This window comes from Talaromyces atroroseus (genome assembly GCF_001907595.1).
Source record: "Talaromyces atroroseus strain IBT 11181 chromosome Unknown scaffold_3, whole genome shotgun sequence".
In the NCBI taxonomy this organism is placed as follows: Eukaryota; Fungi; Ascomycota; class Eurotiomycetes; order Eurotiales; family Trichocomaceae; genus Talaromyces; species Talaromyces atroroseus.
Genome location: NW_017971435.1, coordinates 726,567 through 741,279, shown reverse-complemented (window position 1 = coordinate 741,279; position 14,713 = coordinate 726,567). Strand labels below are relative to the sequence as shown.

The 14,713-nt window shown below is 48.1% G+C and overlaps 4 protein-coding genes across 4 annotated transcripts; 1 reads left to right on the top strand and 3 right to left on the bottom strand.

Annotated features, from left to right (window-relative positions):
* Nucleotides 1-300: 300 nt before the first annotated feature.
* UA08_03301 (hypothetical protein) lies at nucleotides 301-3,990 on the bottom strand (the record flags this gene model as incomplete). The annotated part of the gene is made up of 4 exons (XM_020265586.1): nucleotides 301-312; nucleotides 381-1,874; nucleotides 1,946-2,714; nucleotides 2,774-3,990. The coding sequence occupies 4 exons, from the start codon at nucleotides 3,988-3,990 to the stop codon at nucleotides 301-303; spliced, it is 3,492 nt and encodes a 1,163-aa protein (XP_020120975.1).
* A 1,593-nt stretch (nucleotides 3,991-5,583) lies between these two features.
* On the top strand, nucleotides 5,584-10,572 carry UA08_03300 (hypothetical protein; the record flags this gene model as incomplete). Its single annotated transcript, XM_020265585.1, has 14 exons — nucleotides 5,584-5,705; nucleotides 5,767-6,106; nucleotides 6,170-6,191; nucleotides 6,256-6,272; nucleotides 6,339-6,366; nucleotides 6,708-7,978; nucleotides 8,028-8,734; nucleotides 9,337-9,394; nucleotides 9,480-9,498; nucleotides 9,569-9,684; nucleotides 9,746-9,835; nucleotides 9,902-9,954; nucleotides 10,018-10,155; nucleotides 10,221-10,572. The coding sequence occupies 14 exons, from the start codon at nucleotides 5,584-5,586 to the stop codon at nucleotides 10,570-10,572; spliced, it is 3,333 nt and encodes a 1,110-aa protein (XP_020120978.1).
* A 1,302-nt stretch (nucleotides 10,573-11,874) lies between these two features.
* UA08_03299 (hypothetical protein) lies at nucleotides 11,875-13,043 on the bottom strand (the record flags this gene model as incomplete). The annotated part of the gene is made up of 3 exons (XM_020265584.1): nucleotides 11,875-12,533; nucleotides 12,592-12,870; nucleotides 12,968-13,043. The coding sequence occupies 3 exons, from the start codon at nucleotides 13,041-13,043 to the stop codon at nucleotides 11,875-11,877; spliced, it is 1,014 nt and encodes a 337-aa protein (XP_020120977.1).
* Nucleotides 13,044-13,406: 363 nt separating this feature from the next.
* UA08_03298 (hypothetical protein) lies at nucleotides 13,407-14,660 on the bottom strand (the record flags this gene model as incomplete). The annotated part of the gene is made up of 1 exon (XM_020265583.1): nucleotides 13,407-14,660. The coding sequence occupies one exon, from the start codon at nucleotides 14,658-14,660 to the stop codon at nucleotides 13,407-13,409; it is 1,254 nt and encodes a 417-aa protein (XP_020121528.1).
* Between the last annotated feature and the right edge of the window lie 53 nt (nucleotides 14,661-14,713).

Sequence of the window (14,713 nt, the reverse complement as noted above, 5' to 3'; positions counted from 1 at the left end):
CCAAGAAGAACAAGAGACAAGAAGGACTCTTCTATTTCCAAGTTATCATCATCAAAAACTTAAGACGCGCATCACAGAGCGACGTAGAAGAACGACGAATAAAAAGAAAAACGCACACAGTAGAGATTTGCTGCACAAGACCATGCAGCTTCCGGGGTATCAAGGTCTGGATAAAGGGCTCCTCCCAATTGCTAACCGATTAAAAGAATATTTTTTTTAAAAAAAAAGAGGGGAAGATTTTCAAGAAAGGTGAGAAATAAAAAGAATGAAGGGAAAGTTGTCGTTGCACGGGACAAAAATTTATCGCACATTCTGTGATTTTATAGTCAGTGGTCAATGAACCCTGCAAAGATTGAAAAGTGGTAGATAGGTAAACTTACGAAAAGAAACTTGAGCTCGCGCTCGCCCAATCGTGAGATACGCTTGGCCGCATTCTCATCTAAAGCGCCTTCGATGACCTCGCGTTTCTCTTCCTGAAGAGCCAGAATTCGGTCCTCAACAGTCTTCTCCACGAGGATACGATGAATCTGGACGCGGCGGGTCTGGCCCAAGCGATGTGCGCGGTCGATGGCCTGCTCTTCGATGTAGGGATTCCAAAATGGATCAAAAATAATGACTTGCGAAGCGGCTACGAGATTCAAGCCGGAATTGCCCGCTTTCAACGATACGAGCATAATATCACATTCGGGATTGTCGGTGAATTCTAGTACAGAATCGTTGCGGTCGTTGAGACGCATACTTCCGTCGTAGCGACGATATTTCCACCCTCGGCGATGAATCGGGACTTCCACCAAATCTAGAAGAGACGTAAACTGGCTGAAGATGATGGTTTTCTCCCCAGAACCGGAATTCTTGGTGTTCTCTAGAATTTCGATTGCCTTCTCAATCTTTGCGCTGGTCTGCCAGTTCTTTTCAAGTCGCTTGAAGTATTTGCGTTTCGAGGCTGCGTTTCTCTGTGCCTCTTTGCGGAGAACAGCAAGCGTCTTTTTGGGCTTTTTGATTTCAATATATTTCCCCTTGCCCTTGCCCTTGCTCTTTCTAGTCCTCTTACTCTTGTGAGATTTGGCGTCGGATTCGTAGTCATCTGGTACAATGAAGTCGTCGAGATCAGAGTCGTCCTCGTCGCTATCGTCATCAGAATTAGAGTCATCGTCAGAATCTTCAGTAGCGGCGGGATTGGATTCTTGCTGATCGTTTGTGCCAGAGACTTGCTCAGGGAAATGAACTTTCTTGAAAGACAAGTGGTCCGTAACTTTTTTAGGATCAACTTTGCCTCGGCAATTTGGACACTTGACTTCAACTTGGCCCTCGTTACCTTGTTGAACGGCAAGAGATGGATCCGAGATTCTGGCAAAGCATTCCGCGCAGGTGGCATGGCCGCACGGATAGAAGATCACTGCATTCTCCACGGCATCAATGCAGACAGGACATTCCAAAGGCTCGTTTTCCTTCAAGCGTCGGACGACTTCAGGGCTAAATTGCTTCGCATTCTCAACGAAGTCGGCACTCTCGGTCACAGCGCTGACGTCTACGCTCAGATCGTTGATGAGGTGAGGGTGGCAACAGGCCTGTCGTAGACGAAGCAAAAGAACAAGAATATTGGAATAATTCCTTCCAATGGTGCCAGCCTTGAGATATTTGTTGAATTGAATCTGGGTGCGGCCCTCCAAAGAGCTATAAAGCGTCTGCTCATCCTCACTGAAAATAGCATGGACCTTTTCAGTTACACGTGGCGGAAGATCTATAAGCGGCTTGCCGTCTAACTTGGAGAATTTTGTTCTGCGAAGGAGCACAGCTTTGAGAAGAACCTGGATTTGCTCGAGGGCTTTTTTCTGCGCGTCGGGATGCGGGGACTTCAAAGGTTTCGTGAAGTTCTATAGTATATTAATTAGTATGCCGTATATATATGTCAATATGAAGTATGCTTGGATAGTATCTTGCTTACCGCGTTGAAGAGTTCTAGACTGTTGTACGGGCGAATTCTCAAGAATTTAAGTAGCGAATGAAGTTCCCCAACGTTATTCATCATAGGAGTGCCACTCATGCACCATCGATAAGTGGATTTCAGCATGCAGCAGGCAATGGCGGCCTTTGTATTTCGATTCTTGATGCACTGTGCTTCGTCGATGATCACACGATACCAAGTGCTCTCTGGACCGAGCACGGCCAGTGAACGAGCCTTCTCAATCATATTTGCACCGTTTTGTGAAGCGAAACGCCTCTGCTCATCCCATTCTTGCCACCGCTTCAGTTCCGAGGCCATGGTACCAAATGTCGTTAGGACCACGTCGTACTTCTTCAGCGTCTCAAAGGTGGTTTTCCGCTTCTCCCCGTGGAGGACGAAAACGTTCAGTTTATATTCCGGCTTGAGCAACCGCTCGATTTCACGTTTCCATTGTTGCATCAAAGCAACAGGAGCAATTATCAAGGTTGTCTTTTGCGCTGTATCGGTGGAAGGCCGTGAAACAATAAGGGAGAGGGCTTGCACTGTCTTTCCCAGACCCATATCATCAGCCAGGATTCCGCCCTTGTTAGAACCTTCCTCCATGGATTTCATCCATGTCAGTCCCAGCTTTTGATGTTCATACAAGTTGAACAGCAACTCTTTCGGTGTCCCCTCACGATTGTTCTTCGATAGCTCAATGTCGGGTCGAATGTTCTCCAACAGTTCCTTGAGTTCCTGAGTAGCCTGTTTGTTGTCGAGAGGTTCATCCCTTACACAGTGTTAGCTAAAATTCATCATAAGATAAAAAAAAGGGTACTATGTACATACTCTAACAATGATAAAGAAGATCCAATGCCGTACTCATTCTCATTTTTGATATTTGACAACCAAGGATAGCTTTTATTCCCTAGGCCATAATTCGCACCCAAATCGTGGTTTCCATGGTTCGACATACGAGATTGAAATCTAGAGTGCAAATCACTAGGTCGAGGAGCCAAACGGGTAGGAACGTGTAAGCCGGGCGGCAACCTCGGCGCAAATTGAGAATGAAAGGGGGAATGGTTACGAGAGAGGTCGTATGATGGCGTCGAGGTATGGCTCTGGTAGAAGTCTCTTGCTGAAATTTCCGCCAAGTCACTATCGGTGCTGTCAAGTGCCTCAGTTTCAAAAGACGGTCCTTGATGTATGTAACCTTGATACCCTGGAGTGAAAGGCGATGGTGCCTGAGAAGGATGTCGGTAGAGCATAGAGGAATCACCAAGGCTGGGCACGCCGAAAATTGGCTGATTATTGCCATGAGTGAATGCTTGAGATGTGTTCGCCGGGCCATAGCTCATAGGTGTATTCGTTTTCTCGATCCCGGTGTGCGGCTTGTTTGGCGTGTGAAATTGCTCTGGGGGTACGTGTAAGAGCTCTTGGTCCAAGCGTTCTTGAAGACGCCTTGCAAACTCCTCGTCACGACGTTCCTGTGCGCGGCGTTCATCTAGCCATTTTGCCGCCTCATACTGCTCTGCTTGGAAGTCCTCTAAATCGCCACCGTCGAGCGCAAAAAATTCATTGAGAGGATCGTTGTTAGGGTTGAGGCTGTTCTTATGGGAGAAACGGCCGTACGGAGACATTGCGCTTTGTGGACTGGACGCTGGCTGTTGCGAGCGAGCACGTTTTGACAAGGGCGAGCCAGTCGGGCTAGTGAAATCGGCAACTTGAACAGGACGTTTACGTTGATACGAAACACGTTGCTGAGGCGGCGTGAAGAAATCGAGAAGGTTGTTGACCCCTTGTCTTGCAGGGGAAGAGTCATTTGCGCCGTCAAATCGAAACGTCGCCCGTTGAGGCGATTCAGGTGCTTGCTGGGGTGGGGTGTGATAAGGCACACCTCGACGTTGAGCTAACTGCCTTTCAAAGTCCATGACGGTGGCTTCAAGTTCCTTCCTCTGCTCGATAGCACCAGGGCGAGTTTCGATAAGACTTTGGAGAAGCGCTTGATGCAGCTCCAGGTCTTCTAGGATGTCCTCGATGGACGCTGTATCAGGAACGGTAGCCATGATGCCCGGGCGGCGGTCGCCTTAAAAATCTTTCGAGAGCGCGGATTCAGGAAGCCGGGGAACAAAGCGCGCGTTGGGGAATATTGCGATGTCCGGTCGTTGCCGGCCAAAATGCCGTCAGTAGTCAGCGCAGGGGTTATTTTTATCGGGACGTCACTTTGCGCTCGACAGTTGGCGGAACTGACTTCTGGCGAGGCTCTCTTCGTCGCGTCACAGTTCGCGGATCGCCTGAGATCGAAGCGCTGATTGGCCGACGAGCGGCGCAGTCCCTGACGCCAAGGCGGGCCACAATTAAACCCGATATGGACTAGCGCCGCGATGTTCTTACTAGAGCCAAAGTGAGTTAGAACTTAGAAGTGAGTTACTGTGTGTCAATTCTGATCTGTCATATCATCTTGCACGGCACATTACTAGCTGTGGATGATTACCTAGCCTAGAGCGGGCAGGCTACGTACTTGCCTCCCAAAAATGCCCACCAAGACCGAGGCTGTCATTGGCAAGCCTCGACACCATCAATGACACTCTCGCCAACATTTTGGAGATGCTGGACCTCGTTCAGAGCATCCATGTGGCCACGAAGAAGCTTCTCACCTTGATTAGGGGCAAATATACCGACAATGTTGGTGAAGATGATAGTCTCCCCCAATGGGGACAGGCCGTGAGTACTCTGCCCCAATCTCGCTAACAAACATGGTTGCGGATATAATCTAGATCGTCCGAAGCTATCCCTGCAGCCGGAACACCTCGTCTCTTGTTTTTCTTTTGCGCCCTCGAAGGCTTTCAGTGAGTGCTCCTACCGGGGTTGTTTGTGTACAAGTGCTGACCTCTATACAGAGTTCGACGTACGATTTGCATGGTCTCTGGGCCCCCGGGGGATATGGTACCTGGAGAAGAAACACACTTGGTTGAAAAGTGGGTCCCGTAGTTTTTAGCCTATAGTCATTGAATTAGCAACTCTCTGCTCTCTCTATCCTCTAAATGCCAGTAAAACACCATCAGTCTCCCTGGGTATACGGATTGTGTGTGGGTTATGGCCTCAACTGGGCCTTGTCGGTACCATAGGCTCTATACTAGATGTTATCAGGCCGTGTTATTTCGGCAAATATCTCCCTAAATTCATGGCTTTTAAATTTATTAATAGACTTGGAGACTGGAGTACTACTAGTAATTGCGTGGCCCTGCTAGTGGTATTTTAAATGCCAGCATAACGCCAAGCAGACACAGGAATGTGCTCAATGGTCACAGACTATTCGCCAATATCTTCGTATTTCGGTATCCTTACATGCCGTGACAGGCCCTCCTCTATTACCGCCAACGGAGCTGGAGTCAGTGTTTCACTGTTAAGTCGTGACTACTCCGTTCCTCGATCTGACTCCGTACTAAGGGGGCCGGTTTTCCTGCCGTAAAGCCATCTCGCCTCACAACGCTCGATTGTTATGTCAATGCCCTTGAACGGCGGTTGATTGAACACGGTCCTCGAGACCTCAAATCCAGTCACTCACTCGCCTTGTCACCGCGTCTCCTCGCCTCGAAGCCTGTCAGTCAGCACTACTTTCGCCTTTACTATAGGTATTCTTTCATTCGGTTGCAAATATGGATACGATTACAACACTCTTTCGTCGAGCCTGCGACGAGTCCGATCCAAACTCAGACGCTTGCGCAAAGCCTACCAGCACAGTGCTTGAAGATGCCGTTCCAGCGGCGGTAGTGGGAGTGTTAGTCTAGTCTGATCATGCAAGGTGATGAGATTCAGTGACAGGGCTAAAAGCCTCACAGTTTTCTAATAGTCACTGGTGTTACCATATTTATTCTCGCGCGACGAAGACGACGGCAATTCAAAGCGGACGAAGACAAGGAAAGAGAGTCCTTTGAGATCGACATCTACGAACCAACGAATAGTCGCTATCAGGCCCCTTCTTTCCCAGACCCATTCAACGAAACCCACGAATTATCCCGTGACCCGGACTATAATGAGTTCTCGTTGGCGCCGCCTTACCCTGGACGAGAGCACTCCTCCAACAAATCCTTTGTTTCGACCGACTCAGGCCATACATCATCGCCTTCGGAGGCGCCTGCACCGCCAGCCTACCGCTCAGAGGCTCCCGTGGTGAAAGAGGTAGACGATAAAAGGATATGAAGGAACACGTTGTATTGTATATTATTATCAACTTTGTCGGAGATATCCAATGTTGAAGACGCAGGTTCGTCTTGAATATGTGGACGGTTTGGAACTGGCCTGCCGTTTATGTACGTGTAATAGCTTAGGTAGCAGAAAGGCATTTGTATGTGAAAGACTGCGTCCGTCTGTCACAGTGTAGATACTGAATCCGCTTTACCCGTTGCGGCAGGAAGACAACGAACTCTTGGCGGGGGCGGGTATGTGAGGGCGGTGATTGGCCAATCCCGGCGTCACGCCCTGGTGGACATCCAAGTGAACTTCGACGTCAACGTCAACCTTAGTTGACCATCCACAGACAGCGTCTAACCCAAGTTACTGTCCTGCAGACGTGCAGCGCCTCGCTGAAGTCATTTACTGTCCTCTACTACACGACAGACATCCACGTTCTTCACTGCTCCGGCCGAACGCTGCCTTACAGCGAGCCGGGGCTTTACGTCGTCGCTGCCACTTTTGCGCCCTCTTTTTGGCCGGAAAATGGCATCCTAGATGATGCGACCTCCTGCTCACCCCATCATAACATAACTGTTTCTCAATACAGTATATACGCATTCGCCAATGTCGACGATACCAGCCTCGCAATTCGGCCCTCCCGTTAAGTCCCTGCAGCCCGAGATGAGAGCGGCAGAACCATATTGGCTGCAGAGACAAATGTCGAGGCACATAGAACAGTCGGATAGCGAAGAAAATAATACCACCGGTAGTACGAGTGGTGATTCCAAACAAACTGAAGTATCGCGTTTGTCTCCCAAGTCCCGCTCTTTATCGGATGCTGCCAAACACACGCTATTGCAACCTTCAGGGTCGCGGGAATTCCCACCGTCAACGAAGGATGATATGTCGCTTACAAACAGTCCAATAACACCACAAAAGACCCAAACTCGTTACTCCACCCTTCAAAACCTCTCACTCCAAGTTCCACGACACACTCCTGTGCCCTCTACACCAGGGTCATCTGCACCCATCAACCGTGTCCCTCTTTCTCCAAAATTAGACGCTGCGCAGATTTATGGATCGCCCGCATCGGCGATACCTCGTCGATCACGAGGCTTAGACTTCTCCCGTGCCTGCACAAATCTACATCACTCAACACTCGCTGAGTCCTCGCCTGACTCATCTCCCAACGTTGGTGGTCGCGGGGTGAACATTCCACAGCGTCGAGGAGTCAATACATCCACCTTTGGCTCGCCCGGATCAAGTCTCGCCCACCAATCAGGCAGCGTGCCAGCTAATCTGACGACAATGTCCAGTTCGCTGTCAAGCGTCAATATGCTGGAGTCTGACACTAGCAGTAGCGATGACGATGACGATGAAGAACAAATGAATGCCGACCGCGACGAGATGATGATTACCACAACACCACAGGCGAGCAAAGCGTCTAATGTACTGTTGTCAAATCCCTTTGGTGGTGCGGTCCCAAGTCCAGGAAACGACTGGATGGGAGGTTACTCTCCAGCCGCGGCGAGTCTACTCAGTTTCCAGCGAGCACGATTTCGCAAATCACGAAACAGCCGACATAGCTCCAGTAGTGCCAGTGGAAATAGCAATAAGCCAAGTCCAGGGCCGCTGTCTCCACCTGCAATGAAGAGCATAGAAGCATCAAATGGGGGCTATTTTGCTCGTGAAATGTCCAGAAGCGTCTTACAGTCGCGCAGAGAAAGCCTCAGCCTTGGGACTGGTGATCTTCAGCTCTCGGATATGAGCGATGATGGAGAAAATCGACCACCAAGGGGAGACAGTCCCGGAGGCAGTGCGGAGAATGGTCCCCGGGGAGTAGTCCGTCGCGCCGTGACTCGACGGGGGAACTTATTAGTAAGTCAGCAAACTGCAATACTTTACTTGATTTTACTGACTTGCGTAGCCTAAACCAAAAATGTTTTCTCGTGTTCGTGCAGCATTGATGGAAGAAAGCACGCCTCTTGATAGCGAAGCAAAAAGAGAAGCCGAGGTCATCCGGCAGGTCCGCGAAAGCGATTCTACTGTCGAAACACAGACTCCTGGTTTCCCTTTAGAGAAACTAGAAGAACTTACTTCTACTACCTCAGTGTCTGAAACATCAACTCGAAGCGCTCCTGAAACCAACTTTTCCAACCAGGCTTCTTTGAACTCAGGCGGCGCGAAATTCTGGGACACGTTTGATGGTCGTTATCGCACTCCGCCACCGGCAGGTCGCCTGTCAACGCAATCTTCCATTGTCGGCGAAGATATGACAATGGAAACCCCGCAGTCAGCTGTTGGACGAGATGTGGACTGGCGTTCTCCGGCACCGCAGGCGGTAAATCAGGTTTTGGCAAGTGAACTTTCTCGCAAACGTCGGCGTGATGATGGCTTCGACGCAGAGTCCTTCAAGAGACGTGCCGTGTCACCCGGCATGAGCGTTCAAAGCAGTCCAGTTTTATCACAGGCTTCGGCTGTCAAAGACAGTAGTGCGTGGGTTATTCCTCCCAAGACAGCTGCTGCGCTGTTGAGTGAACAGACTAGCTCTGTAGCTACTCCGACCGGGTTGAAACGAATCGGCTTACAAGGAATGAATGAAACGAATGACGGGTTGATGAATATGAGTATTGAGTGAGCGATACTTCTGGCTTGACTCTTTCTTTTCACCGAGTCGCATGGCTGCAAATCCTCTTCGTCGCGCCTCAGGTCATCATTATCAGTCTCAAGAACAATAGCGAGATTATCAAACGCCCTATCAATGCAGACAGTGCTACTATGCGCTGGTCTCGCAACCTCATCGCATTGAAGGCGTAGTGGAGAACAATTCAGCCCTTTGACCTCGAGGCGAAACAAAACTTCAAATCTGTTTATGATGAGTCTCTTCGCATATTCCGAGTTCAGGTCGATTAGCTGGAGTATGGTGTTTGTTGTTTTAGTTGTCACTGTTACCCAATTATACCCATCAATGTATTCAGCGCAAGTCGCATGTTAATATCTTTTAATACGAAACCATACAATAAATAATTCTACTTTGATTGTCAACAAATCTTTCGCACGTAAACAGTAAAGCCTTGAGCGGGACGTCTCTAGGATGTGCCTGACCGCCTTCAAGTGTCAACACGCAGCAGCGACCCCGCAAAATCAACAATCAAAACAGCACCGCCACCACGCCTATAGTTCCTGCTACTCAGGTTGCCATTCGCTCATTCAAAAATATCTCACCGATCAAATAGCATGAGTTCCACAGTCGAAATTGCATCTTCCTTCATCGAGGGAGCTCCCCCCGGAGAGGTACGCCGTTCCTGTTTCAGCTCGCATCAAGCGCATCGTGATGCAGCAAATTGATAATCGATACTAATTCTCATGGCTGAAATAGTTATCCGATGTAGTCGCAGGTACGACATAAGCCTATTGTTAATTCTGAATCGCTCGACATAGTCGCTAACAGGACAACCATTTTGCTAGACATCAAGGCCCTTACCGCCGATGGACAGGACATTATCCCAGATCTCGAACCTGCGTTCAAAAGTTATAACGAGAAGCAATTAGCTACAGTGAAGCTTCCCGGGAGCAGCCAGGAGGTGATTGAAATTTGCCGAATTGTCAAGATTGGAAGCACTTACTAACGTGCTGGTTGAATAGGTGATTGTGAGCGAATTCAATAGACTGGACGGAGACCGGTACTACGATGTTGAGAGCTCGACATCCTTTGAATTTGACCATATCACACAAGTAGGCTCGTCAACAATATCTCTTTCGTTTTATTTTAAGCTAATCTGAGGTCTTGCGTCCGAACAGACAGCTTCCGCGGCACAATCATACCCCCTCGACTCTCAGAACGGTGATCTTGTGTATGTTTCTCAAACCTGGCATTTCGTGTAGATACAACCGCAGTTACTTACATGAACTACTAGGAAATCACTACTTCGGTCCCTGTCTGCCCACGCGACTGAGCATTACCCCAACTCCGCCTATGGGGTGTATCCCATCGAGAACGACACTGCGGTTGCTATCGTATTGGTAGCCAACCGCTACTCTCCGAGCAATTTCTGGTAAGTCATTATGATTCATTAGTTGAACTCTTATGTCTAGAAGGTTAATCCGCTATCGTATATAGGAACGGTCGCTATCGTGCCATTTACCAAGTCCCCGTTTCCTCCTCTTCCGCCACTATTACCGGCAATATCCACGTTGATGTGCACTACTACGAAGACGGCAATGTTGCTTTGAGCACCACCAAGCCGGTCTCAATTCCCTTATCGTCCATCTCTGCCGAGGCAATCATGTCCAAGATCGGCACTGCCGAGCGCGATCACCAGGAAGAGTTAAACCGAGCATTCAGCCGGCTGGCCGAGGGTGCTTTTAAGAGCTTGCGACGACAGTTGCCTATTACAAGACAGAAGGTTGAATGGGAGAGGGTTGGAGGGTATCGCTTGGGACAGGATATTTCTGGTGGGAAGGGACGATGATTGTTACTCACTTTGCCTTCGATTTACTTTTGACAAGTTAGCTGCACATACAATACAATCAATACATACAAGACAAGACAAGACTATTCATTTAGCAACGTGGCTGTCATGCTTAGGTTAGGAAGTCGTGATTGGCCGGCACCGATAAGATTCCGATAAGCTTAGTTACCGGCCCGATTTTTGGATATCCAATAGACAAGACCCAAAAAAGAAAAACAAATAAAAATGTCGAGACAGCAAAAGTCCCTCCCACCACCGCTGTGGAAGCAATTATCCAATTTCACAAACACGCATCCACTGGGCATCGAGAAGACTCTTCGGTTTATACAAGCCATCTGCACAGTCCTTTCTTCTAGCATTTTTGTCTCGTACGCACCGAATGCTGAGTATGCACTCAAATGTGCATCTGCGAGGAGTCAGATTGCGTTGGGTTAGTCTTTCCTAAGTCTCAGTTTTGTGAGCCATTCGTGTCAGATTGAAGACTAATTGATTCGGCATGTTTCCAGCGAGACGCTATTTACGTTTCTTCAGATTCATTGATGCCTTTGACGCTGGATATTCGGCCTGGCTGACCCCGGCATCACTTGAGTTTGATGCGGTGAAAAAGATAGCCTCTGTGGGGAAATGGTCTTTCTTGGGGATCTATTTCTTGTTGGAGGACTTTACTATTGTAACCACCCTTCCGTTACAGACCGACCTTGTGCTTGTTTGCTGACCTGCCATGAAAGCTGGATGCAATGGGATTATGGGTAACACCCTGGTCCCAAGTACTCGTCGTCGAGTGTCACAAATGGTGGTTCTACGCCATACTGTTGGGCATCATTGGGTCGACCATTGAAATTTTCTTTCCAACAGTTTCAAAAGTATCTCCTAGCAGCAAGCAGCCCGCCAAAGGAAGCAATGAGAAGAACAGCCAGGAGAAAAAACAAGAAGATCCAATTCCTCCCAGGCGAGATCTCATGCCTATCGTGAAGAGCCTCATTATAGATTCGTGCGACATATTGGTTCCGGGAAGTTTCCTGGGATGGATCCGAGCGTCGCCGACGCAAGTGGGCCTCGCCATGAGTGTGAGCACGTTGCTTGCTTCGGGGGATATTTGGGCAAAGGCCAACAAGTATTATTAAACAGAAACTGTGGATATTTATGGACATTGGGGAAATACAACCCCAAAGACATATTTACACACACAGCTGTCAAGAGTTTGAATGAAGGAACGAGAAACGGAGATTGATTTATCAATTATCATATATATAACACCTATTACATACACCACAGTTTTCCTAGAGATGAAAATACTTCTGATTACGCGGTACCAGTGGCCTTTTTAAACATCTCCACCGTATGCTCCCACACTTTCTTGCCCATCCCACTATCCAAATACCCTTGAAGCAGCGAAGAATGACTGACAATCGAGGTAGCAGGACCAAGCCTATACGCCCCACTGCCTTTCTCACCATCAGCACCCAACGTCTCAACCTTGTCACCACCACGAGGCGCAAACGCAGGGTTCGTAGCAAGATAAACATGCCTCTCACCACAATCCTGCAGCGGGACAAGACCAATTACTGAATTGAAAGGCGATAACACGAAGAACAGAGCATTAAATAGATATTTTGTGAGTGGGTGAAACTCTCGCGCAAAATTGGTGTTCACACCACCTGGCGCGCTGTGAATAAAGCTGATGCGTGGGTTGGCAGCGGCTAGCTGGATCATCGAAAGGGAAGTCATGGTGATGGAATGATTGGCTGCGTTGGATAAGCTGTAGTTCTTCTGCAGATCGAGATCTTTGTCTCCGTCGACTAACTTGCCCTCATGGCCGGCGCCGAGAACGGAGATTACTCGCGCAAAGCTACCTGGAGATGCTGCTGCGGCCTGGTTTAATGTTGGCAACAGATTCTGAATGAAGCGAATGCGCGAATAGTAGTGCAGACTGAGTTTTCGGTCTATGCCTTCAATGGTTTCTATTTCGTGCTATTAGTATGAGGCAAGCAAATTGAAACTCATTTCGAGGGAACTCACCCGTTCTCCCCTTCATAGTCAAGATCCCAGCAGACAAAAACAGCAGATCGACTTTTGTCTCCTTCTTCAGAAGCTCCTGACAAGCCACATCGACATTTTTTAGCAGAGAGACATCGCTTTTGATGAAATCCACTGTGGCAGCGTCGTTAATTGAGCGTAACTCGGATATGATTTCAGACGCCTGGACCTCGTTACGCCCAATCAGGTAGATGTGAGGTGCAGTGGCGTAGCGAGCGAATTCACGGGCTGTTGATAAGCCAATGCCGCTCGTTCCGCCGACTAGGTTATATGTTAGTATTAGCCTGATACCTGGCTAATGGCTAATAGCTGAATAGGCAGTAAATGTGTAACTGTAAGAGAAAAATCGATTACGTACCAAACACTGCGACCAGACCAGAACCGAGGTTTTTCACGGAGGCGATATTCCTACGGATATCTGAAATTGCAACCATTTTTCACTTTTCACTCTGCTAATAGATCTTGCTTATAGTAGAAGCAAGAGCCATGTATATATATGAATCAAATGAATCAAGAGGAGAAGAGGTTGAAGTAAGCTGTTTATATAGAGATTATGCAAAGCCCCACAGCGGATGAATTCGTCCGGGCACCAATCATTGGCTCGGGGTTTCCATCCTCGGTGCAGCCAATCAGAGCGGGTTACTCTTGTCACCCCATCGAACGCAGTAATCAATACTGGAATGTTTAACCATAATTCAGATCAGCTAGCTAACATTGAAGTTGCACCTAGGTCTTTATTACAGATTTCCAGTATCCTTTTGATAATGAAGTACACCTGGTTTTCCATTGTGCTAGAATCAATATTTACTGCCATAGGTGCTCTTCAGATAGGCCTTGAAGTCAACATCGTCTGGCACCGTTGCTGTACCTTCGTCGATAATGGGCAGTGGGCCGAATTTCGAGTATAGATCCGTCCCTTTCTCCTTGACCGATCTCTTTTTGATCACTTGCGAGCCTTTGACGGGCGTGCATGTTGGGGACAGGTGAATTGCAGCCTCAAGTTGATATATCATAAAGTTATACACAACTTCGAGGTCATTCTTATCCCTGGTATCGTAGATCTTGCTTTGGTAGAGAATCCTATCCGATGTCAAAATTTGGAACAGAAATCGGTCACCATCACTGCCGAATCCTTGCACAGCCACAACATGCTTTTCGGCTATCAATCTCTCATGGCGACATATCGCCAAATACGCCGTTAACTGCGCCTCGACAGTGCTAAACATGTCACTCCTCTTGGCTTCGACACAGACCAAGACAGAGTCTGAAGTTCCTCGTTCACTGTGTCCCGCCGCCCAGTCAGCGCGGCCAGTGAGTACATAAGTTGTATTAGTTTCTGGGTCGGTAATTTCTGTTTGCAGCTCATATTCGAAAAACATTTTCAGATCTTTTCGTGGGGTATTCTGACCTCTTTTCCGTTTCTTAGATTGGATTAAGTCTGATGACTGATAAGGTATGCCTGAATTCTGCCGAATCTGTATCATCGCAGGTATCATAAGAATATCTATTCGTAATCTAGAGTACGGCTCATTGTTCTCATCGTACCCAGCCTTCAGCAAGTCTTGAAAATTTTCCAACGTTCGTTCTGGGACGGTGAAAAGTTCACGACTAACACCGATGCTGAATATTCCCAAGACTCTTTTTTGGCTAATATCACTGGCGTTTAGATGAACCTTCTGTATTTCTTTGAGCAGGTGCTCAGCAAGCTGAATGGGCCCTGTTTCAACACCTCGTATCATGGAACATCGCGCAGGCAGTAAGAATCTGAGAGGTAACGTCGAGGATTTGGCAAGTCCCTTGGCCTTTTCTTCAATGGCTTTCACCCGTGATTCCCAATCAGACTCAATGCCAAAGACATATCCAGAACGAATATCCAACTCCTCGAGGCTTTTCCCAGGTGGCAATGGAGCTCCCGCACATGTAAGAATAATATCATAATGTTCGGTCTTATTTTTGACGATGGTTATGAGCTCTCCTATGGTCAAACTGTTCAAAACCTTCAGCATAAACTCCCGTTCATCTGGGAGCTTGAAGAAAATATCAACCTCCATTCATTTTGATGTACTACTGGAAGGAGCTAGATGTAGGAAATGGAATAACTCAA